This window comes from Chinchilla lanigera, unplaced genomic scaffold (genome assembly GCF_000276665.1).
Source record: "Chinchilla lanigera isolate Chin_1 unplaced genomic scaffold, ChiLan1.0 scaffold00016, whole genome shotgun sequence".
NCBI lineage: Eukaryota > Metazoa > Chordata > Mammalia > Rodentia > Chinchillidae > Chinchilla > Chinchilla lanigera.
In genome coordinates, this window is record NW_004955417.1 from 5,421,330 (window position 1) to 5,447,126 (window position 25,797).

Genomic DNA, 25,797 nt, shown 5'->3' on the forward strand with positions numbered 1-25,797 from the left:
GGTTCCCGGTACCGGAGAAAAACAAAAAAAAAAAAAAAAAAAAAAAAAACAGTCAACTGATTTCCTATATGACAACAGTGAACAATTGGAAATTCACATGAAAAGCATAATATTTAAACTAGCATTCAATGAAAATAATATACTTGGGAATAAATCTATCAAACTGTGTACAAGATCTAAATAAGGAAAAGTACATAGCTCCTGTATCAAAGATCTAAATACATAGGAAGATGATCAGGTTCATGAATAGAGACATTCAATACTGCAAGACTTTAGTTTTTCCCAACCTGTTCTAGAGATACAATGCAATCTCTTCAAAATCAGAGTAAAGTGTTTTATAAGAATCAACAAAATAATGCTGAAGTTTATACTATGAGGCAAGACACTCCAAAAAGACAATACTATATTTAAGAACAACCATAAAACAGAAATTACTTGATATTAAGACTTACTATAAATTCAGAGTAATCAAGACAATAATATTTGGCTTAAGGGCAGATGTATAGACTGATAGAGCAGAATAAAAAGCTCCAAACCTAATAATGGAAATATATCACTTGATCTGTGACAAAGAAACAAACTCAATATGATGGAAAAAAAGATGGTCTTCAGCAATGGTTCTGAACCAACTGCACATTCACATAAATCAGTGTGGAAGAAATTAAGCTAGACACCCACTTTATACCTTCTTTCAAAATCACCTTCAAATGGACCATGGTCCTAAATGCAAAGCAGAAATCTATGAAACTTTCAGAAGATAGCACAAGAAACCCTGAGTGTCACTGAGTTTGAAGAAGATTTCTAATTTTTTTAGATTCAATACCAGGAGCACAATATAGAAAGAAAAAAATAGTTGAGCTTCATTAAAATTAAAACTTTTGCTCCATAAAGGACACTGTAAAGAGAAAATACTGGAAAACATGACTGCTAAATGACTTGGGTACAGAGTATACCAAGAACTCTCCAACCAAGCAAAGCCAATTAGCAACTGATGAAAATATTTGAACATGCACCACACCAAGGAAGATACACAGATGGCCAATAAGCATATAAAAACATGCTCAGCATTTTATTTCACTAGGGCATAGCAAATTAAGTAACTTATCTCAATAAAAATGTTTTATTCCCAAACCAATTACATGTCAATATACCCTCAATGCAATAGCTACAACTGAAATCACTTACAGTGCTAAGTGCTGGGAGGCTGTAGAACAAAGGGAGCTGAAGTTATTGCTGGTGATAATTCAAGATGGGACAGGCCCTCTGGGAGATATTTTGGCAGTTTCTTACAAAGCTAATCCTAATCTCAATACATGACCAGGAATCACACTCTTGGGTATTTATATTAATGAGTTTAAAGTTTATGTGCACATAAAAACCTGTGTATTATTCCTACGAGGAATATACAAACTCAAGTCCATAATAATTCATTAGCACATTATTTTAGAGACAGTAAGACAAGTTTGTGAAAAAAATTCTACAAAGAAATGTAAATTTTGGCTAATACCAACATCATGTTCTTGGCATAAAACAGCTTTGCCTTTCACTTATCTGCAGAAATAATTTCAATAATTTTTATAAAACAATATTCTGTGCTTATGCTATCTGGGAAAAAAGTAACACTGAAAAATGTTTTCAAAGTAATTAAAGTAACTTTGAATGCACTTTCTGTTATACAGATAAAATAAACCAATATATTAAATTTTCACTTTTATTTTTAAGCACTCATGAAGGATATTTATGTGAGAAATAACAATTATAAATGTATTTCTTCTCATCATTAATTTGACAGAGATAGTTCCTGATACCCACGCTCAGCAAAGTTCCTTTCCTCTTCCGTCCACTGGCGTAATAACTTCTTTGTCTTCCCTATGTATCTTTTTTTTTTTTCTTTCAAAAATAAAAGGTGAAAAATACTAACAGACAGACAACATTTTACAAAATAGCAAAGGATCAGTACAGACAGTACAGAGTTACAAACAGAGTGGTAGGGAATTAACAATGCTTGTTGTATTACATATTGATATTTTCAAAGTGGTTTCTCATGAAAACAGATATAGACATACTTCCTATGTATCTTGATTAAAAGTAATTTCATTAAGAAGAACTTCTCTGGTTTTCTAGAACAGGTTGGATGATTGGATATATTTCTCTTGTTTCCTTTTCCTTTGTTTTTATAACAGGTATTGCATTTGTATTACTGTTCAACATTTCCTTGTCACTGTGAATTCCATGAAGACATACAGTTCCCCAGTGTTTTATTTATCATTATTTCCTCAGGCCTTAGGACTAGTTGGTATTCATACTGAAAGCCAATAGCCGGATGTTCAGTGAATAAGTGAATACACATGAACACCTCTATTAGCAGCAACTGTCACTTTGCACAGTTGATAACAACACAAAAAGACACAATTCACTTGAATAATTATCAGAATGACTGAAAGTAAAATGGTCAAATACTGAAGGTTAATAAATTCAAAGCTGTCTTGTGTAAAATGTACTTATCCATATACTTTATGATTTGATTCCTTTTCAGATGATGGATACTTGTCAAAGACTGTAATGTGTTAGAATACTCATCCTTCAAAATACTGGAACTCACTGAAGAAGTTGGAAAGTACACAAATTTGACCAATTGTTTTAAAGGCTGCCTACAAGATCCCCGGATTGACAATTTATCGTCTTCTCAGTTGCAGCTTTAAATTCTTCATGATAACATCACATCACTGTATGTTAATGTGTAGTCCATGTTCAGCAAATAGGAAAAGAAGACCAACAAATAGCAATGAAGAGAAATCTACAAAGAGGGAATGTGTCAGCGTTCGTATACCTGTACGTGATATGCTTGTGCTGCCACTTCTGTCCCGTTAATGCATACCGCTTTCGACGAACATTAAATTTGGAGCTACCTCGTGTCTGATCCGGTACACCGCACCGAGGCTTCTTCATCCAGCTGGAAAAGCAGTAATTTCCAGTTACTTACCAATAAATGTCATCATTCACTTCAAAGGTAATCAATTAAGAGGTTAATCTGAAACGATGATGAAAATGACAAATCAAAGTACAGAGAAAACTAAAATTTTCTTGTAACTTGAATCAAAAGAGACCTCATATTTGTTCAGAAAGGTCAAGAATCACTAGTTTACTACTTAGATCCTTTAGATAATTTTCTTCTAATTCATTTTTCAGTAACAGAAGACTGAGGTACCCTAAAGCTCCTAAATATAATTGATTGGTAATAACATATGTATCTTTGAGCAAGTCATTAATCCCTAGGGTTATTCAGGTGTGACTATGTGTCACACAACGTTATTACTCACATTCTCTTTTAAAATCTGTTACATGACGTTGAATTCCAGGAGTCAGTAGGACCTATGCTACTCTCTTCTAGTTTAAAAATCAATGAATTGTTTGTTCGTATAGCATTTGCAATTTCTGATGTTTCCCTTCACTTTACATCATTATTTCAATTTCTCAGTAGCAGTCGTTTGCTTTGAGTCTTTGATGATAACAAAATGTAATTCTTAGAAACATATTTTATCAAATGTGAGATTTAATATCACACAAATAAGATTCAGCATTTATATTTGAAAATGAAATGCTGCTTTCAATTTATTACTCTCCATACTTATTTAGATATTCTAATTTAAGTTAGTTAATATTCTAATTTATTTTCCATAGTCTCACTTCTTTTAAGCATTGCCATATTTCCTAATTTAGGGTCTTTTTTAAGGAGAAAGAGTTTCATATTTAGAGTAGATTTTCTAGAGTGCTTTACAAAATGGCTTTCCTATTCATTGGCCCCTTTGCATATTTACAAATCTGCTAATCTGTGGGTCTATATGATTGAGATATTGGGAAGGATGAACGCAGCTGTATTTCATCAGGTACCTAAAAATTTGTATACTCTCCCAGTAGAACTGGACATCAGATGACTATGTAAAGGGAGTCTTTCAAGAAAATAAGTTAAATAACAGACATGTTACTTGCATAAATCAGCTAATGTGTTTTCACAAACAGGGATAAATTCATGCACCAGTGGAATAATGACTTTTACTTAAGATGACACTTTTTCAATAAACACTAAACATGTCTGCTTTTTATTCTGCCCCAGTAATGTAGACATCACAGTTACATCACAGATTAAAGAAATTCTACTGTGGCTTAAATACATTATAGAGTTACTTCTCAAAATTACTTGGTTCATTAAAGTTTTCCAATCAGATGAGATGTCTTATACATGGTAACTCCAAAGACTTCTTGTTCTATGGCATTGAACTCCCTAGAGGTGAGGATGGAGACCTCTTAATTTTCACTAACGCTTTCAAGGCATTCTTAAATTCTCTGAATTTAAAAGATATTTCAGCAGTCTATAAAATACTCAAGACAGAAGATCTACATACTCTCACTACCTTGCACAATTCTTGGAATATAAGAGAAATCCATCGAGTATTCACTGAATGGATGGATAAAGACACTGCGATTGTTAATTAAAATGCTCATTTTATTGCATATTTTAAGAAGCACATACTGACCGAACTGACAAATATTAATCATTAATGGTGTTTCTATGGTGATTTAAATTACTTTTGTATATGGGCAGTTAATTAAGTATATTCTCAAAAATTATAATTTTCCTGAAGTAGATACCTATTCTTACTTCTTTCACTTAAAGAGGAAATGAATGGTATATCATTATGAAATATGAATATATTTACACTTACTATCAGAGTTATACTTGCATTCACCTATGGAAAATGCTTAAGAACTCCAGGGTAAAGAGAAATAATTTTGAAATGGATATATGGATAAAAATAATTAGCTACTGTCAGGATAAAATGTATTTTCAAAGAGAATATTCTTGCTAGAATTACTTTAATATGCATAAAATTAGAAAATTAAAGCAGTAACTTAAAAATTAAATTAATAAAACTTTCATTTTGCACCATAAATTGGAGTTAGTAAAAGTTCTTTCAGCAAAATGTGTGCATTTTTCAAAGCACAGAGTTTTCACGGATGAATATAAGATTTTTATGCCAGAAGACCTCCCTGCAGAATTCCTAATGTATTTCTTTGGATTTTGCCCATGTCATACATTGTTTTTCTAGTGTTCCATCCATTTCTTCTCTCATTTACTCATTTTATCCTGACCCATTCATCCTATAACTGTATTCATCCTATCTTCATTTTTTGAGCTTTTATAACATATTGAGATATAAAATTATAGATTAAAAAAGACAAATAAGTCAAGGGCCTTCTCCTTGTTAAACTCATAGTTTACAGGTAAAATCTGCAGGATGAAAGAAAGCACAATAGTTAACAGATTTAATCGACTGCACTTTCCAAATATGTGATGAAAAATTTTGCCTATATGCACACATATGTTATTTTCTCCTGTCATATTTCCCTAATATAGCATAGCAACTATTTACATAGAGTGTACATTGTGCTATGTATTTCAAGTTATCTAGAGAAAAAGTATACAGTAGAATGTGCTTAGGTTATGTGCACACACTACAGCATTTTATATAAGGGACTTTAGCATCTACAGATTTTGACATCTGTACCAGTGGGTACCAGGAGACATATGCTCTGCAGATTCCAAGGGAGGACTGGTATAAGTGCTCTCATATCTCTAGCAAGAAATATGCTCATCACTTATAATATTACAAATAATGAAATAAATATTATTATTTTCCCACTGAAAGATTACCTTGCACTGATTCATCTGAAGCCATATCTAAGATAAAAGCCTGAGTTCTAATATTCAGTTTTAATATTCAGGTCAGATATCCAGGTATCATCCAATCAGTCATGATGTGGTCTGTGTATCCTCTAAGCATCTCTCTTATCTCTCATTCCCATCACAGTCTTCATTTACACTCTAGTGTTGTCTTCCCAAAGAAAGAATGGGTCCGCTATATGTGCTGTGCACGAAATGCCTTTACAGCATGAATGTGATTCAGCCCCACTTAGTGCGTTTCCTGTCCTGCTACTACCCAAGATCCCCTTGGGTTTCTATAGGATCAAACCTCTTCTTGCTTTTGTATGCAATGACCTCTACCTGGAGTTACTTTTTCTCCTAATTTACCTTAAGAATCTCAAACATTCCTTACATTCCACTTACATAGGTACATCCTCCTCTCTTAGTGCTATACACACTGCGCTGTGTTCTCACTTGCATGGGTCTGTCTGCCTTCCCTGATCTGTGAGGGTAAAGAACCTTACATGAACTCAGGGCCTATGGAAGTCTCCATTAAGCAAGAGACAGCAAAAGACTAAGCCTGCACATCTTTTTGCATCTACTCATCTCCCCCAGTATCCTGTATGTTTCTTGATGACTTCAAACTCTTTCCAGTTCTGTGCTTATTAGATGGGTATACTATGGAAATTTTATATATAAAACTTGTGAAGTATACCAATTGAGTGTAAGAAATAAATATAACAGGTATAATCTAACATCAACTCACAATTTAATGCAAAGAATTGTTAACAAATATTGATCAAATTACAAATACTCTATATTAACATCATCAAAGTTTTTATTCAATGTTTGCAATGTTAGTTAACTTGATACATAAAAGAAGCAGGAGTTAACACGTGATATATACTTATATTTATACATTTGCTTACTATCCACTAGCAACTGGCAAAACTGGCTGCTACTTCCTCCCATGATATATTATTTTCAGCCTCTGCTTTGGGGTAGCATTCTTGGTGAAATACACCTATTTTAGAATCACTGAAAGAATTTTCAGTTGACACTGGGAAGCAAAGACATGGGAAAGGGACCCAGAAAGGACAGTGTAAACAATGAGAAAGGCATTTTAAAATTATGAAGATATAAATAGTAGTCATGTCTCAATTTTCATAAAAATAATAGTGACTTGCCACATTAGTTACATTTTTGGAGGAATATGTTTATTTTTGCTTAGTTGGAAAGATCATTAATGCCATTGTTTAAATCAATTTAACTTGAAAAATTGTAAAAACTCAGTGTCCTTGTTCAGCAAGAAAAACTTGAAAGCAATGATCTTTGAGCTGAAGTCTATAATGTTTAAGATGAATCTTTTCCCTTAACAGCTTTATGACATTTAATCAGGTCACTGTTTCTTCGTATGCCTGAGTTTCCTCACCTCTAAGGGGAGATTATATTAACTTCCCTTCCTGAGTCACTGTAAGGATTAAATTAGTTAAATCATGTAAAATAGAGTCTATGAGGTAGTAACTGAGACTATCAATTTACAATGGTGATTATTAGTTCTACCAGGAAACAATCATACTATTAATAGTTGAAGCACCCAGTGACAGTAGCTGCACACAGAAATCAACTTGTTTCAGCTCACTGTGAGCTCTTTATCAACATGCAGTATTTTTTTGTTATTTAAAATGGGATCTTTCTGCTACTTTGATAGTAGATACCAACAGCTACACTTTTCTGTTTTATGTAACTGAAGTACCCATGTATAGCAAACAAGTTTGCGGTACGTGCATAGACTCACAGAGGTATGTGCACACACTCATTGAATGTGGAACAGGATTTCCTAGCTTCAGTAACACTCTTTGGAGCTCAGCGTTCATGCAAACATACAGGGCCACCCACTGTATGATTCCAAGAAGAGCCTCAGCCTTACAATCCATGTCCCTTGTGGCCCCATACTGAGCAAGCAGGAAGTGACACTGCAGCAGGATGTAGTGGCAATGTCACCCTTGCAGGTGGAGCTGTGCCATATGGGGGTGTACTTCTAATTACCTTTACCACAGGAAAAAGCGATTCTCAAAACATTTTTATGCTGTATCAACTATTACTCCAAGAACAATATTCATAGTATGTTAAGACAAGTGTTTGTCCTTCAGACTTTGCAAATTTCACTTAAAGGTAAGAGCAATATCTACCACTTACAGTTATCCCCCAGATCTTTGTAGAACTGTTGGAATATGCTTGCTTTCATTACAGTACTTTAAAATTGTTTTTGAAGCACTTGTGTATTAGAACAATGAATCATAAGAAGGTTGTTAAAAGCAAACTTACTAGGAGCTTAACATGTTGATGGCTGACAGCTCACTTAATTCCAGAACTGCTTTTTTTCTATCAAACCACTAGCTGCTTGCATAGACAAACGTGATTCACAAGACTGAAAGTGCATGAATGTTCAAGAGCAGAAATGTATTGTCATGATCTTCAGTGAGAACAGAAGTTCTAGTGTTTGCTCTTATTAATCCTCTTCCTTTCAGAATCTGAGGCCTCTCCTTTATCTATCCTTTATAATCTGTTGTTACCTTACCAGATGAGGATGAGCACATCCCATAATGTTATAGTGTTTGGGCATCTTCATAATATTCAGAAAAGCTTTTAAAACTTTACTGAACAATGCATGTTTTAAATCTGAATTGAAAGAGATGATGGAGTATTAAAATGGTAAGTCAAGCAGAAGAATAAAATGCATGACATATTGATAATCCAAAATTTTGTAGTGTTGCAATACAAATATTGCAAATATCAAATTAAGAGTTAAAATACTGTGGCAGTTTCATAATAATTTTTTTTGAAGCTACTTATACAGTGTTCATTCTAATAAAGTAAAATTTCTAGGCATGGTTTGAATACATTAACCAAAATTACTTAGGTTACCCAATACAGTACATTAGAAAATATAAATGTATATGTGTATATACAAATATATGCATGTATGTGTGGATATATTATATATACATATGTATGGGGGAACTAAAAATTGATCATTTTAAGAAGTAATTTCTCATCAAGCACACTTCAGTCCATACGACTGCTCACAGAAAACATAAAACAAAATGTTAAGAAACCCCTTATTATTAACATTATAAAAACATTTACTTTTTGACTTGCCATTTTTCTTTTCTTGCTAATAACATCATTCCATGCATACTGTAGACTGTTCCATGTATTATTCAAGTGGGTGAGCTTACAAAAATTAGCTACCAACCCATAATTTAAAAGAACCATTGCAACATAAAATAATGGATTCATTTTTGGTAAGGAATAAGTAAATATTACTGTCTCTCCATCGCCAATTCTAATTAATATAAAAGCAATATAATATGCCATTTCAGGTAATATACAATTTGTTACTTGAAAAGGGTTAATTTCTTCAACATAATATAAGGATCATCACACTTGTAATCATCACTTTTAATTATCCAAGTACTGCAAATTAAATGTACCACATGTCTCTCTGCTAAAGGCTATAATTACTTAATTCAAAAACATGTTGAAGAATCTAAAATTGAATAAGTTTATAGCATTTGAAAATGGATAAGACCTGATAATAAAATTAGAGTATAATATTAGCATTTATTGTTATTATATATTCACTTGAAATTACGGGAGCATAGATGATTGTTTTACTAGCATCATTATGAGGATTATAGTACAAAAATGAAACACTATGTGATCTAAATAACCTGAACAATAAGACCTAAAGAGAAGAGACAGAGCCACATGAAATATAGCCAGGAAACAAACAAAGCCAAACTGTGGCTTGAGTGACAGTGGGGGAGAAATCCAACACGGCAAGTAAGCAAGGGAAAATGAGAGGGTTTGAATCAAGCTCTTTGGTTTACCTACAAACAGCTGCCAGGTGTGGTACTCTATAAAGGAAAAATACATTATTGGTTGAAACACCTACGAGAAAAATCACCTCCAAACTGAATTACAGCAATGTTTTGTTTAAACAAACACAATAAAATTCACCAAAAAAAAAAAAGCAAAACCAAGCAACACTCCCTTGATTTTAAAGTAAGACTTGCTTCTACTGTTGGTCTTTTCTCTTTAATTGTACATCACAAAAATGACACTTTAACTCCTCTGCAGCAACACCATTACTTTGCTTGGTCTCCAAGTCATGTGCTGCTTGAAAGAACCCATGTTATTCCCTGCACTGCCATGTTTTTCTCCAGAGCTCTGTCTCCTCCAGACAACAAAATAATCAGTGAGACTCTGTTCCACATGCAAAGCCTAAATAAATCCAAAACTTGTTCTTGTTTTATTAATTCCTTACAAAGATCTCTCTCTAGGTGCTTTAGGAAATCAAACCTGTATGTCTTGGGTCATTCCAATGACCAAAAGGAGCTTTCAGAATCAGCAGAAATAGATGGCCCTCTCTGGCACTCTTTTCTGATATCAAAAAGTAAGTACCAAATGTTTCCTTGTTATTCTGGCACTAGTCAAGTTACTTAAGTAAGCTATTCAGAATCATTTGGTTCCAAATAATTAATTTGTATTTTTAAAAACTGTGGATTTTCCAACCAAGTGAGTCAGAAGGTAATAGTTCTCCATTAAGGGATCAAAAAATTGTCCATAGCATTGGTAACACATTGGGATGAAGAGTGCAAATTAAATGGAATTCTGACTGCACACGGTGGTGCAGGCCTGTAATCCCAGTACTTGGGAGGCTGAGGTAAGGAGGATAGCAGTGAGTTCGAGACCAGCCTGGACAACATTACGAGTTCAAGGGCAACCTGAACTACATAGCAAGACCCCGTCTCAATCAACCAATCAATCGATTAATCAATCAATGGAATTCTGCACTAATCACAGTAAGAGAAAATACACAATTTACCTGAGGTTTACTATGCATGCTAGTTTATAATCATATATATTTACTACAAGGGGTATTTTATCACTTAAAATGAAAATTTAATTTTTTCTGGATTTTGTTTCCAAGTTGTAGATCAAAATTAATATTTATGCATCTCTTAAAAGTACTAGAGGAGGTAATATATTTATTTTTAATCTGATTTGAAGTTTAATCTTAAAGTATTTGTGTTTTCCCATCTTGATGAACTAGAGGTACATGAATAACATTATGTTGTAAGCATCAGAAGGTAAAATATAATTTCATAATGACATATTAAATCAGTTTGGCATGTCATAATTATGCCTAGCTCCAGATATGTCAGGTATTGAAAGTATAAATGGAAAACTAACCATTATTTTTTGAGGTGCACAGCGGGATAATTTCCCCAGACTAAATATCAAGCAGCCGTGGTCCTGCAGCTACTGTGAACATCACTCAGCTTCTGACATGCACTTCCTTTATTTGAGAAAGTGGAGAGAAAAATATATCCTTATCTGCCCCAGTGAGGAGGCTCACATCATCAAACTAAACATAAATAACAGAAATAGATTCAATTTGTGAGGATCAAGCGCTCTGAAAACACAAATGATTTTCCTTCCCCTGAAAAAATTAATCACTTCCTCCTTTGCTGTCTAGAAACATAAATGCTGCTTCATAATATTACAGAACTTTCTGTGTTCCCGTGGCCAAATAATGTGTGACTACAGATAGCTGTGCACACAACAAAGTCCCCTTTGACACACACCTCTTATCTTCTGAACCCGAGCAAAGCTCTCACAGATAACGCCCAGCAAGGAGTTGGTGGAATAAATGAAGCCATGATTTGTGAAGGAATAAATGACAAGTATCATTAAAGAAGAGGAAGAAGCTCTTTATTAATGAGAAACTGTAAACAGAGACTTCCAGTGAAAACCCCCGTTTGATTTATCTCGTGTGGAGAACTGTCACCAGAAAGGAACTAGTAACAGTAGGTAAACTCTCAGCTGTGTCTGATGTGGTGCCTCTCACCCAAAATAAGAACCCTGGTTTGTATTATTTCTCAATTTCAGCTGTGCAAATAATTTCCCTATGGTGAATTTGAAGCTACTCACATGATACTCCTTAACAAAGATTTGACGCAAGATGTATTTGGACTACTTTCACCAGCCATAGACATCAGCTCTGTCACTCAGTGTCGCCATTTCTTGTAGTGCCTTCGGCCATACACCTATTTTGACCCTCACTCTTTTTTTTTTTTTTGGTTTTGTTTTTTGGTTTTTCTCCGGTACCGGGAACCGAACTCACGACCTTGCGCTTGCCAGGCAGGCGCTTTTGCCGCTGAGCTAAATCCCCAGCCCCTACCCTCACTCTTATTTTCATTCCTGCTTTAAATATGTGTTGCCAAAATCAGGGCCTTATGTATTGTATGAAATTTCTGAAGATTGGAGTTAAAAACCAGATAAATTCTAAGAAAAGTTAATCAGATAAATGAATCCTTTAGTGCTGGCCAGAGTTTATGGAAATTTTTTTTTTGACTACAGTAGTTAGCTTGGCGCAAAGACCAAAAAAGGAAGGAGTACGGATGCCATTACTTACTCAATTGTGTTTCTGTCCACTTTTCCTGTCATGTTAATGCCATAGAACTGCTGCATGGCCGCTAGGGCGGACTGCATGGTCTCTGCAGAGCGCAGCACCGACATTCTGGGGTCAGTTGGTGGAAGGTAGCCGTACTTTTGTAACCAAACCTGCAATAACAAGTACAGTTCCTTTTAGATCAACTTTACAATTAAACAATAATGTTCCGGTAATTAATCTATGTCTATCATAGAGTGGTAAACTTTATTTCATCTATAATGGTGTTCATTAAATGTTCGATGTCTTTTTAACGTGTAGTTTAGATGATTTTAATATAATTGCAATAGTTGTGTGTATCTCTAACACATCTATAAATGCCAGTTGAAAATATTATTATTATTTCTTGCCCGCTTATGGTGTAAAAAGCACAACATACTGAATAAAAATGAGGATCAGATCATCTCTGCCCTCCAGGATGCAACCTCCCAAATGAAGGGTGTAATTTTTCAGTCATGTGACCCCATCGAGACATCTTTGCTGGAGGGAGCAGTTAAAATTCATACACCATATGGAAAAAGCTGCTTTCTTGATCAACTGTTCAAGCAGTGATTACAGCTGTGACAAGTAATATCTTTACAGATAAACCATATTGTTCTGTCATAACATTTCGGGTATAGTTTTCATGAAGCCAGCCTCTCTGATTGTAGGTAGGTATCTCTAAGAGTAGGTAAGATTTTTCTTTTTTTCCTTATAAAGAATATGTTTTATTTATGATTTCTTTTGTCCAAGGTTCTTTTTTTGAGGTGCTCCACATGAGTCCAAATTATTTTAGTAACCAAACTTTTCCTATATAGAGGCAAATCTGACTACCCTTTAAAATATGCTCTCTCTTTGTGGGTCTCATAATTGTTATTCGCCATTCACTAGTGAGGATATCTGCGTTATCTCAGTCATGATTGTGGCAGCAGTTCAGAGTTGTTTAATGTTAGATTTTAAAACTAATACAAAATTGAGAGAATTTTGGGAAAAATATGTCTCCATTATGGAGCATATGCTTTCTAGTTTATAATTCTACACATCCATTCTATAACGCTACGCATCCATTTTAAATGCACAATCATATGTTCAGTCCATAGCCCGACCTGTTGTCCTTTACAAGTGCTTGAAATTTTTAAAGGGCCAAATAATTGCTGTACTATATACTAGAGGTGCTCAGAGTGAGTGTTTCTCTCACTGCCAGGGTCTATTCATCATTAAATGATGCTCCTAGAAACTTGCTACTTTTCTCTAATAATTGAAAATCTTCCCTTATGAAGTTACAACGATAGCACAGGAGAATTATTTTCCAAGTGAAATTAACTTACAAATACAGAAATTAAAATTCATCAGTGGAAACCAGTATTTCTACCAAAATTAAAACGTCAAGCCCAAAGTAGAATCTTCTATAATTACACAAAACTGACAACCCTAAAACTGGATCATTGTATGAATAACGCTTTGAAAATAAATCAAAATATTTATTCTAAAACAATTTAAAAGATGAGAAATGTACTACTGTCAAGAAGGCTTATTGGTGAAACTAAATCCGGTAAACTCACCTACCATAAAGCAAAAGAATGCCAAGACCCTTCCCATCTAATCTGGCATGAACAGGCTGCCAGGGAAAATAATGCATTCAGTTACCTAGTTACCAGCAGTGCAGTCTGAAATCCATTCCTTTTTTTATTTTGAATGAAGGAGGCAAGGAATAGTATTATTTTGTGTGCAATTTAATAACCATTGCCATGTAATTTCTCAAAAATTAGAAGATCTTGATAATATACATGTTCCAAAATTCTTCAGCTACAAAAATTTTCCATAACACTTTCCACTCATTTCTTACTTGCAGGAGAGCTGACTTGTTGCTAGGTTACTCCTGGGCACTAAATTCCTGGCAATTACATTTATGTGGACAGTCAAGAGACAGCCAGTAATAATAACCCTTATGATTTCTGTACCAATAGGAGCATATATTTGACTTACACCTTAGCATTTCAAACGAATGAGTTCAAATAATAACAAAAATGAACTGATTTTTCTTCAAGTTCTCTTTCACATTATGACTTTTCCAAATGAATGAGCAGTGGGTAATTCTTCTTAATCGAAAAATAGCAAAGGTTTACTATTTGCCATTTTATGGTCAAAGTTTGTTGACTACTGACAATACAGCGCCATGATTCAGCCAACAAGGAAAAACAACTTTTCTACGAGATTACAGACATAGTATCTTATTTGAAAAAAAATTAAAACATAATGTTTGAATGTACATTTTATTTCTTATTCCTAACCTATTTGAAGCTAATAATTTACTGTATAGTCTTTTTCATTATTCAATAAAATCACACATATATGCATATGTATGTGTTTGTACACATATATGCACATATATCATAGATGACAGATTTTACCACAGACATTCATCCCCATATGTTGTTATTGGAAACACATCACTGTTTTTAAAATTGTTAAAGTGCTGCTATTCCTAGATGGCTGGATGAGACTAAATATGTCTTCTGAATATTTTGTGCTTTGTTATCTTTACAGTGTTCTCGACTGTACATTATGGATAATATGGGAGTATTGTATGCACAATACCCAGCAAAATTCTTGCTCAAGAAAAGTTATTTCATGCTTATGAACTGCCCTGAGTTAATATAATTGCCCCTGCCTCTGTTAATACTTGTCCTCCTATCCAGATTTGATGGCACATACCTGTAATGACAGCGCTTTGGGAGGCTGAAGCAGGAGGATCACAAGTTCTAGCCTAGTCTGGACAATTTAGTAACTTAGTGAGACCCAGGTGAAGTACTCACAGTTGTCAGGTAAGACAAGTAACACAAAATGAATAATTATAAACTACTTGAAAATTCTTCACATCTCAAAAAAAATAAGACATATGAAGAAAATTTGGTAAGTTGTTCTGCTTTGTTTCCTTTGTTTTGTTTTATTGTCTTCACTGGATTTGCAAGTCCATTTAAGAGCACTGAAAAAATTATATGGTTCATACGTTTCTTTAAGTAACAAGTTACTATCTACAACTTAGCCCATCTTACTACTACTAGCACAAACAACCTTATGCCTTCAAATGAGCTACAAAACCAAACAATGAATTACATTCCCCATGTTCCCTGTTCATTCAAAAATCTTGCTAGGTTATGGATGAAACAAATTTATTACATTGAGTGATTATTCAGTTAGAGAATAATCAGAATATTGCTGTCCTTTGCAGACCCAGAAGATATATCAAGCAATGAAATGTAAAGCCTGAAATACAAAATACAGTGCCAACAGGTAGAGACCTTACTAAATTTATTATAAATAGGTGCACAAAATTTGTACACAATCCACTATAGAAAGACCTGTCAGTAATATTTCATGTACCCATACTGTGAACATATATTTCTGTACTTTATTTATTTTTCAGTCTAGTATTATAATTTAGAAAAATAAAATTTCTTATATTCTTTGAAGATAACAAATTCATCAATGCTGCAACACAAAGCTAGATACCTAGGTGCTAAATTTATACACTGAAATGCATCATGAATTCAAAAACAATTTAACAATTCTACTCCTGATACTACATTAGATATAGAGAAAAAAATCTTATAATGACAGACCTACATGATTTCAAGGTACTCAGACATCCTTCAGTAAAGGAAAATAGAATAATAGTATATAAGTGATTAAACTATTGAATTTATTAGGGTTGGAAGGGATACTTTATAAATTTAAAAAATATTGGAGGGAAATGCAAGGAGGAATGGGTTGGATAATCAGCTCAATACTCCCCAGTGTCTACTTGTGTCTGAGACAGTAATTTGAAGTAGGTCAAGTATAGTTCATTTCTAGCTGCTGTGTAATATGGTAAATCTGCCATATCTCTGTATCCAATTTATATGATCCAGAGCACAGTACTCACTTCTGAATGAAAATGGCAGTGATGATAATACATTCTAGTGTTTACAACAAATTCTTTCCATATATCATTATATAAACATTTTTGTTATTTTGATAAATGCTTTTTAAAATTATTCATTTCACATTTGAGTTCAAACATTCTAATAAATATATTTAGATCTATAATCTTTAATAGGCATTTTGATAAAATGCTATCAGATATTTAATATGTGTGATAAAATTAAATATTTTGATGAAATACCATGGAAAGAATGTCTTCTAATAGACAAATTTTGGTGTTATAAAAAGTTAATTTATTTTATTCAGCATGAGATTTGTACACATGTGTTTGTTATAAACTAAAAGTAACAACTAAAAAGTGATTACTCGGTCTTTTGTAGTATCATCAGCAAAGTCAGCAAAAGGCGCAGGATATTTTCCCCTGAAATGTCATGTATTCACTGGTTATAAATACAGAAGGATTAAAGGCCTACATTTTCTAGTCTGAAAAATGACTATAAATAAGAATTGTAAACTACCAATTAACCAAAAATTTAAACTGATGTGTGGGAGTAGTCATCCAGAATTGGTAAAACTGAAAATTCATCAGATAACAAGGAAAAATTAGCTTCCAGTCCTTGAAAAAACTCAGTGTACTCTAAATCATCATGATGAAAGAAACAGTGTATGAAATTGCACATACACAGTTCAGCTCATTTAGAACTGTATCATCTGCTGCATGACTTTTAAAACAGGAAATATATTAGTAGAAGGACCAACCGTTACTCCCCTACCCATCTTATCAATCAAGAGGCACCTGCCATTTGGCCAGGGAGATGGAGAAAAGCTGGCTTATTGGTAAAAGCTGTGATAACATTCATGACCTTATTTTGGCCCTCACTTTAAAATCTATTTATGATAAAACTAAAACAAAGGTTAAAGGCCAAGGAGAGGGTTCATGCACTTCGCGTGAAAATGAACTGTACTTTGTAGCTAGCAGCTGTGGGAGGAAAACCCCTCACACATCAATGGCTGAGCTCCAGTGATTAAAAAAAAAGTAAAGTACTGCCCTTGTTATTCTCTCATATTCTAGTCACTGTTCTGGGAAGTTAGAGGTGACTATGATATGCTATCTCCTGTTTAGTCTTTACTGTTTTTTCTCCACTGTGTTTACATTGTACATAATTTTTAGTGTGCATATTGCCCCATATACACACAAAAACAGTGATAAACCTGACCAAAATAATAAAACAAGATACAAAACACAACCAAAAATAAGCAACGGCAAAGCATGTATATGATACACAATTTCCCCGTTGTTTATATAGGAAGAAATAATTACCCAAACACTAATTATTAATAACCACTGACATAGTTCTATTTCCTGTCACTATGACTCACAAACTCAAACAGGAAAACCTCCCTCCAGTCTGTGTCTTTCTACACTAGCCAGATGAAGAGAGGAGTTGAGCAGCTCGCCATGTGAATTTTCTAAAAGGTGTACACGCACCTGGGCCCGGTGGACCATGGACTTGACTCCCTGTTGTGCTCAGGGAATGCGTGAAATTTCAACAGTGTGAAAAATAACTTAGTTCATTTCATTCATGACCTGCGAAGTTGGCATCCCAGATGCCCCATTGAAATTCTGGTACAAAATATCAGAATATTTATATAATGATCTCATCCACACATGTGTGCATGAGCAACCTATTATGAAATAAAAAATAAGATAAAAATACCATTGTCATAATTAAGAGTTTGACTGCAGCAGATCACATGGCTATTTCTCTATGACAGCCTAAACAGATTGATGGGGATTACATTAGATTAAAATAGAAATTTTGTAAGACTTTTAAGTATCATGAAGAGTGAAAAGTATGTTATGTTACATAGACGCCTACCAGCTATCTAATGTGAACATACTTAAACAGTTATCTAACTTAAATGAGTATTTTTTCCCAGAAAGACATAGGTGGTTACCTTTTCTGTGAAGTCAAGTAGCCTCAAATAATATGTTATTCACAGCTATTTTAGGATGTAAGAAACAAAAAAATCTGTCACAAGATAAAAGTGATATGCTAACAATGCATGAAAAAGTATTACTTCTGAAAGAAAGGAATACTTGTAGGATGTTTTCAAGATGGATGTTTGGAAATGTTCCCATGATAATAACATTATGATGACTAAGATAGAAAATCATAGTGCATTCAAAGGTCTCTCATTAACTTGTTCCTTTAAATTTCTTGCAACGGAATTTTCTACCTATAAAATAATCTGCCAAAAGATATGAGTGGATTTTAGGCCCTATTTTCAAAAGTATGAAAATGCAACACCTTCTAATTAAATCTGGGGAATAACTGATAAACATCAGGGATGATGTAACTTACCAGTGGAAGTTAACCAAAAACAGTTGCACAGGTAACATATAGAACTGTAGTATGAGACTCAGATGTGTAGCTGCCTAATGATGTAACTTTTCTACTTGTGTTTAGCTGCTTTTATCAGTTGTCCTTTTAGCTACAATCATTTTTAAAATAAAGATTAGAATTGCACTGATCTAGAAATTACTATATTTCTGTAATTATTCAGTAAGTGTTAAATCAACATATAGAATGATAAAGGATAATCACAGAACTCTTTAAAAATGATTTTCTCCTAAGAGCAAACAATATTAATTCATAAACAATTTATAAATAAACAAAAATTACTTTAAAATATCATTGCATCCTTGAGTCTTTTTAATATTTCTGTATTGAGTATATTTTAAAATATACATAAAGTTTAATACATCAGTTCATAAATATAAATAAAAGGGTACACATTAAAACTTGATTGATGGAGACATACAACCAAAAGTGTGGGGATAACATATAATAGACAAAAAAACTGTTCAATTTTAAAAGTTGAAGTTATTGCCTTAAATTCCCTCCAATAGGTCAAAGTGTCCTGAAGACATGAGGAGACAGTTTATCATGAGCGTATATTAGATTATCTTCTGACTATGACAATTCTCGAGGTCTTTCTTTTCCAGCACTCTACTGAAGCTACTTGCATCCCACTGAAATAAGTGTTTTAGAATGATTTCTAAATCATTCATCTTTTCTGAAACAACTCCCTTGTTACTTGGTACAATTTATTGTTTGGTCAAATCCAATATTGGTCCTAGCCTCAACAAGTCTTTGATAAAAAAGCAACTGCTATCATATCTGCTGCTCACTATACAACAGAGAATGTAGATGTATTCACTTTAATCCTTATAATAACTTATTCAATTAAATGTAATAATTTAAGTTTAATAAATGACAGACTAAAACCCCAGAGAGGTTAAGTAAAGGATATCTGGACAGTGAAGGAATAAGAATTCCAACAGTGCTGACTGTCACCCAAGCTTGGCTTACTTTGGCTGTGAGACAGAGACCCAGTTGTCTGTCTGCTGAGAGTCTCTGTGAGATGCTATTCTTTGGAAGATGAATATACAGAGCATAGAAAAACATACCTACAGAAACCAAGGGTGTTATGTTCTCATACAAACAAAATCTCCTATTTTATATCATGAAAGGGCACTGAGCAGGGGTTGGCATATGTTCCGGGTGTAACACTAACTCCTACTTTCTTGCGTTTCTCTAATTTTCAATGTACAACAGACTTACACAGACCAATCTGCCCAGACCAATTAATATTCTTATTTCTATGCTAGAATATTTCACTTAGGCTCATTTCAGTTTTACAGCTTAAGAACTATAGAAACTCACTTTGCCAGTCAGTCATCTCTCCTTCTCACTCTATTTTTCACTGCACTTTCATATTGTAGTTTTGATATTGTCACTCAGTTTTACCTATACTTTTCCTGGGTACACTTTCTATAATTATTTCCTTAAGTATCTTCTATGCTTCAGTGAGCTTACTTCTGACCTCACCAAATGTCTAGATGTTGCCCTCATGCTATATGAGTTTACTAGAGGTGGAAGAATTGTTGAGAGTTCAGGTCTGGAGGGATGTCTTGTCTTCTAGTAACTGGAGGCATGCTCTTGAAGTGAATACTATAATACAGCCCTTTCTTCTTCCTCTTTTTCATCTTCTGTCCATAAGGCGAACAGACTTTATTCCACCCTGTGCTTCATCACCAATAGGGCCAATTGCTTATAGACTAAAATCTTCAGAACTGTAAGCCATTAAAAACTTTCTGAGCTTCTGTTATGGTTTGTGTCTAAATGTTCCCCTGAAAGTCTCATGTGGTCATAGAGTTTTTTCTCAGAAGTGGCTGAATCTAGAGTGTGTGACTGATTCCTGGTGCAATGCTGGGATTAAGGGTGGGTGATTACTGGATCAGTCCACTGATTGCCTTGGCGGTAATCCCAGTAGACTGGACACAATATAAGGGACAGAACGAGAGCCTGTCTAGCTCTGTTGTTGCTTTTGGTGTCTTCCATGGCCATGAATGGTTACCCCTCTGCCATGAGGCACCCTGCCTTGGAGCCCGCTGATTACAGTCTAAAAGCTCTACAAACTATTAGCTAAATAAACCTTTTCTCTTCTAACTTTGGGTGTTGGGTATTTTGTCTCAGCAATGAGAGAAAAGTAACTAAGACAGCTTCTTAAATTGATTATTTCAAGTATTTGTTACAGTGATAGCTAATGCAGTATTCCTCCTACATTTATCCTTTCTCCTTTGTTGTAGGGTACCATTATTTCCCATTAGACATTGCAACATTTTCCAGCTGATCTGTTTTCATATTGCTACCATTCTCTCTTTTGGACCAACTTGCATGAGCTGTCTTTTGCTTTAACTGTGGTAAAATAAACATAAGTTAAAATTTCCCATGTAACAATCTTCAAGTGTACTATTCTTTGGATTCACATTAATGTGTACCACGCACCATCACTTATCTCCACAATTTCTCATCATGCCAAACCAAAACTCTCTATTATTGAATGTCAACCTCCGAGGCTCTGATAACTTCTAATCTAATCTCTGTCTATGAATTTGACAACTCCAGGTAGGTTATATAAGTGTAATCATACTTGTGAATGAGTCTGAATTACTTCATTTATGATGCTTATGTATGTTATAGCATTTAATAATTTTGAGAGTGAATAATATTTCCATGTATGTACCTTTACAATACTTTATCTACTAATTCACCAACTGAATGAATGTTTGAGCTGAATGCTATGAACTGAATGTTTCTATTTGTGCAACATTCAGATTGTGAAATCTTAACTCTTGTAGTATACTAGGCGGTGGTGTATTCGGAGAATACTTAGGTCGTGAGGGTGGAGCCCTCATGGATGGGATGGGGGCCTTTATAAAAGACAGCACAAAGAGTTCTCCGTGCCTCTTTCTGCCATGTGAATACATTATTAGAAGTGAGCAATGTGTAACCTGGCAGAAGAAGTTCACCAAAGCCTAACCATTCTGGCATCTTACCTCAGACTTCCATACTCCAAAACTGAAAACTAAATTTCTACTTACAAGCAGCCCGCTCTCTGGTACTTTATGTTAGAGTAGCTTGAATCAGCTAAGGCAATGAATGCTTGAACTGTTTCCATTTTTGATTATTGTGCATAATGCTGCTATAAGCATGGGTAATATTTGTTCTAATCCAAGCTTTCCACACTTCTGGGTATATATCTGGAAGAGGAGTTAATGGTTTATGTGGTAATTCTGCTCACCTTTTTCAGCAAGTGTTATACCGTTTCACCATAAAGACTGCATCATTTGAAGATAGCAATATGTAATGTAACAACCACTGTTAATTTCCTATCTTGTTTTGAAATTCTGTATCATTCTTATTGTTTTTGTTTTGTTTCTGTTTTTTATTCTGTTTAAAATAGAAAGAAAGACTTCATTTCATATTTGGCTGGCAGTGCACAAGGGTGCAATTTTCCCTTATCCTTGTCAACTCTTGTTATTTTAAGGGTTTTTTTGTTTGTTTGTTCATTTGTTTGTGGGGAAGTGTGTTTTGATTTTTTCTTTCCTCTTTTGTTTTTAAAGAGAAAAAACAATAGCAAAATAACAACAATGAAAACAAAAACAAAACAACATAAAAACAACAAAAATGATGCAGGATTTCAAAACCAGATGATAGGAATTAACAATGGTTGTTATATTACATATTATTAACTTCAATGAAGTTGCTCAGATTACCAGATATAAGAATGCAAGATTGATCAAACAACGAAGACAGTAACAAGAAATAAAATACATTAGAAAAGATACAGAACTTCATTAAACAAGACGGTAAGAATTCAACAATGGTTGTTATATTGCATATTATTTTGTTCTGATTTTAATAGCTATTCTAAAGGATGTGAAATGATATGAACTGTCTTTCTTAAAGCTTGAACCAGGCTATATCACTTGTTTGTAACATTTCTGCAGTGTCCAGATGACTTGATTTTAGTGTGGCCCATAAGCTCAGAGGCAGTTCCTCTTAGCTCTCAACTTCTCACAGTACGCTCTCTTGATACTCCACGCATATGGCCTTTTTGTTGTAGTTCCTGAAAGAAGTCAATTCTTTACTCACATGTGGCACTGCATTTACTTTCTCCCCTTCTTTTAAAATTTAGTTCAAATAAGAGCTCTTCAAAGAGGGCTTCTTGGACTCTACCTCATCAGTATCCCCACTGTGTGACATGGCGCATGTCCCTCGCTGCACCCCCATGAGCACTGCACGGTGTTCTGACTAAAGATTTGTTCTTTTATCTTTGTGTGGTTTGCTTAACGCTGTATATAAACCCCTAGCTTTTAACCGCTCCCACAGACTCTGAGCTTAAGTAATGGGAGTATGCAGAGTATCTCAGTGAGGAGCCCACAGATTAATGCCCACCTGATATCACAATTAACCATACAAACGATGTTCTGTCATTTTCTTTCCACTGGGTTTACTACCAAGTCATTTATCACCATCCCCATATGTAAGGCTAGCTCTCAAATGAAGAGTTCAGTGTTCCAAAGGTAAGTAACCTGTTTATTATATAGCAAAGATGACTACTAACTTCCAGGCACCTCTAGGTAAGATCTAGGAAAATCTGAGCAAGGTAAAATCTAGATGACAATGAAGCTCACTGCTAGAAAAGCCCTCAGCAATCTGATCTTTATCTTTTAAGATTTTTTTCTTTTTTTTTTTTTTTTTTGTCTTTTTGAGAAAAATATTTCACTATGCAGTTCAGGCTGGCCTTGAACTCACTTTGCGGCCCAGGCTGGCTTCAAACTCACAGCAATCCCCCTGCCTCAGCTTCTGGAGTGCTGAGATTACAGGCATGTACCATTATGCCCAGCCTGTCTTTTTAGATTCTTGCTTACATCCCTGCATCTGGAAATATTTTTCACTGAAAAGACAACAGAGGTCATTAGGGTGATGGATATGTTACTTAGATTGATTACTAATGCTACATTGTTTATCTATATATTATTATACCCCATAAATGAATATAATAATGTCTTGTCAATCAAAATATTACTAAAACATTTTTTACAAAGTAAATGTGAACATTTTTAACCACTTGAAAACTGCTTTCAGGAAAATATTTATATTCAGTGTGTATAACTCACCCAGAGCTAAAATATATTAAGCCAGGTTCTGGGCTAATCTCCTTAATATATTAGCTCATATAATTATCACCACCAGTCTGTGAGGTTAGGCATTATGATCTTCATTTTATAGATGAGAACAAGAGGAGAATGGTTAATGTGCTTGGTCAGAGTGACAGAGGAAGCAAGTAACACCCAGGGATACCCCTGTAAATGAAACCCAGAAATGGCTCTTGCTCTTAACAACTGTGAAGAGGCCTAGGAGGGTGTGTCCAAGGCAAAACCAGTTTTTACTTTCTAAGTGTAGGGAAGATCTGCACAGGGCATTCTAGGTCACAAATGCTTGCACACCTGAATGTCGTCAGTGACCAGGGGGCTATTTTGCAAGTAAGGAAAAATAAAACACAAACCAAAAATTAAATTCGTAGTTTGTTACTTAGCTATCCAGTAAGACCTACATGCTGTCAGTTATCAAACAGAAAGAGGGAGCGGGTGTCCAAATGCTTAAAAGATTCTAATTCTCTAAAAGTAAATCTCCTCTGTCCTTGAAAATAGCACAGTCCTCTGCAGGTTAAGGAGATGTGATCTGCTCTTTGCTGATCACCTAACAATAAGAAGAGTTCTGATGGTAGCAATCCATACTGTATGATAGTGAGATTTCTAAAGCACTAAACTTTCTAATTTTGATGTAGAACAGGAGAGTTCATGGGAGTAGAGTCTCCTAAGAGAACTTCAGAACACCGAGAGCATAGTGGAAAGATACTTAAACACAACTTTCAGCTGGAAATCATCTCTCTCTCTCTCCAGGGACCATCTGGTGCTCTAACATCTTGACAGCATCCTTCTCTCCAGAGGCTCTGCAGCTCTTGGAAATTTGCAAGTTGCCTTTTCTTAAGGAAATAGCATAGCAGGAGGGTTAAAAGAGTTTACCTTCTATAATAATCAAGACAATTTAAGGTTTAAATCCACTGTGACATTAAGAACTTGCTTTTCTCAAATAAGGTTTATAAAATATATATGCTTCAGGGTTAATAAGTGGAAATTAAAATTTTAGAGGGCACAGGGCAGTATTCTAGATTCTTCTGTGGGAGGTAGTACATAAAAAAGAAAACAGAAAACCTCTTGCCATGGTGTATTATTGAATAAATATTTACTGAAGACCTAATAGTGCGGATTCTGGGATAGGCCTGGGAGTAACAACAGTGAATGAATTGAAGCAATCCTTGGTGTCATGGAACTGACAGACCCATTGATGGGGAGCACAAACATTTTTAATTTAGTTTATTGGTACAATTGAGATATACATTTTGGTCTCTTTCATCCTAGGGAATTTGTACCTGTACAGGATATGTCTTGACTCCTGTTTTTTCCCATTCCCCTCCCCTCCCTTCAACCCCTCTTCCCCCTCTTATTTACAAAAGCTTTGCTTCTATTTTATCCTTCTTTTCTCATTTTTTCTTTTTTCCCTTCCTTTCCCCCGCCTCCTAGTTCCCCTTCCCATTTGAACAATCCCTTCCCATTTCACAATGAATTTTATATATTTTGTTCCTTATTTACACATTTGGTTTCTCAAACCAGAGGACAATGTGAAATTTACACTAGTATCCAATTTATTTCACTTAAGAGTGTGGTCTCAAGGTGCATCCCTATACCTAAAAATGTCTCAAATTTATCCTTTATACCTTTATACCTCAGTTGTACTCCACTATATTACACACTTCCTTTGTCCATTCATCAATTTTGGTCATTTGGGCTGTTTCCAAGATTTAGCTTTTACAAACTATGCTGCTATAAACATCAGTATGAACATATTGCTGTGATATGATGCTTTTAATTCTGTCAGGGCAACACCAAGAAGGGGAATAGCTGAGTCAAATGGACCTCTAGCCCTAGTTTTTTGTGGAATAGAAATGACAAAAAATATATTTAAAAAATGTTCAACATCTTTGGCCACTCAAAACATGCAAATGACAACGATGCTGAGATTCCATCTCACTCCAGAGAAAATGACTATCATCAACCAATAACAAATGCTGGCGGGACTGTAGGGAGAAAGGAACCCTTCTCCACTGCTGGTGGAGGTGTAGACTGGTGCAGTCACTGTGGAAATCAGTGTGGAGATTCCTCAAAGAACATAAACATTAATAATGTGCA

At 34.6% G+C, this 25,797-nt stretch overlaps 1 protein-coding gene across 1 annotated transcript in view; it reads right to left on the reverse strand.

Annotated features, from left to right (window-relative positions):
* Positions 1–25,797, reverse strand: part of Mmp16 (matrix metallopeptidase 16 (membrane-inserted)) — a 246,788-nt gene that overhangs the window by 122,996 nt on the left and 97,995 nt on the right. The window contains exons 2-3 of the mRNA XM_005381755.2: positions 12,192–12,340; positions 2,831–2,953 (exon numbers count right to left, since the gene is read on the reverse strand). Of these exons, the coding sequence (XP_005381812.1) occupies positions 2,831–2,953; positions 12,192–12,340 (272 nt within the window). The remainder of the gene's footprint in view (positions 1–2,830; positions 2,954–12,191; positions 12,341–25,797) is intronic.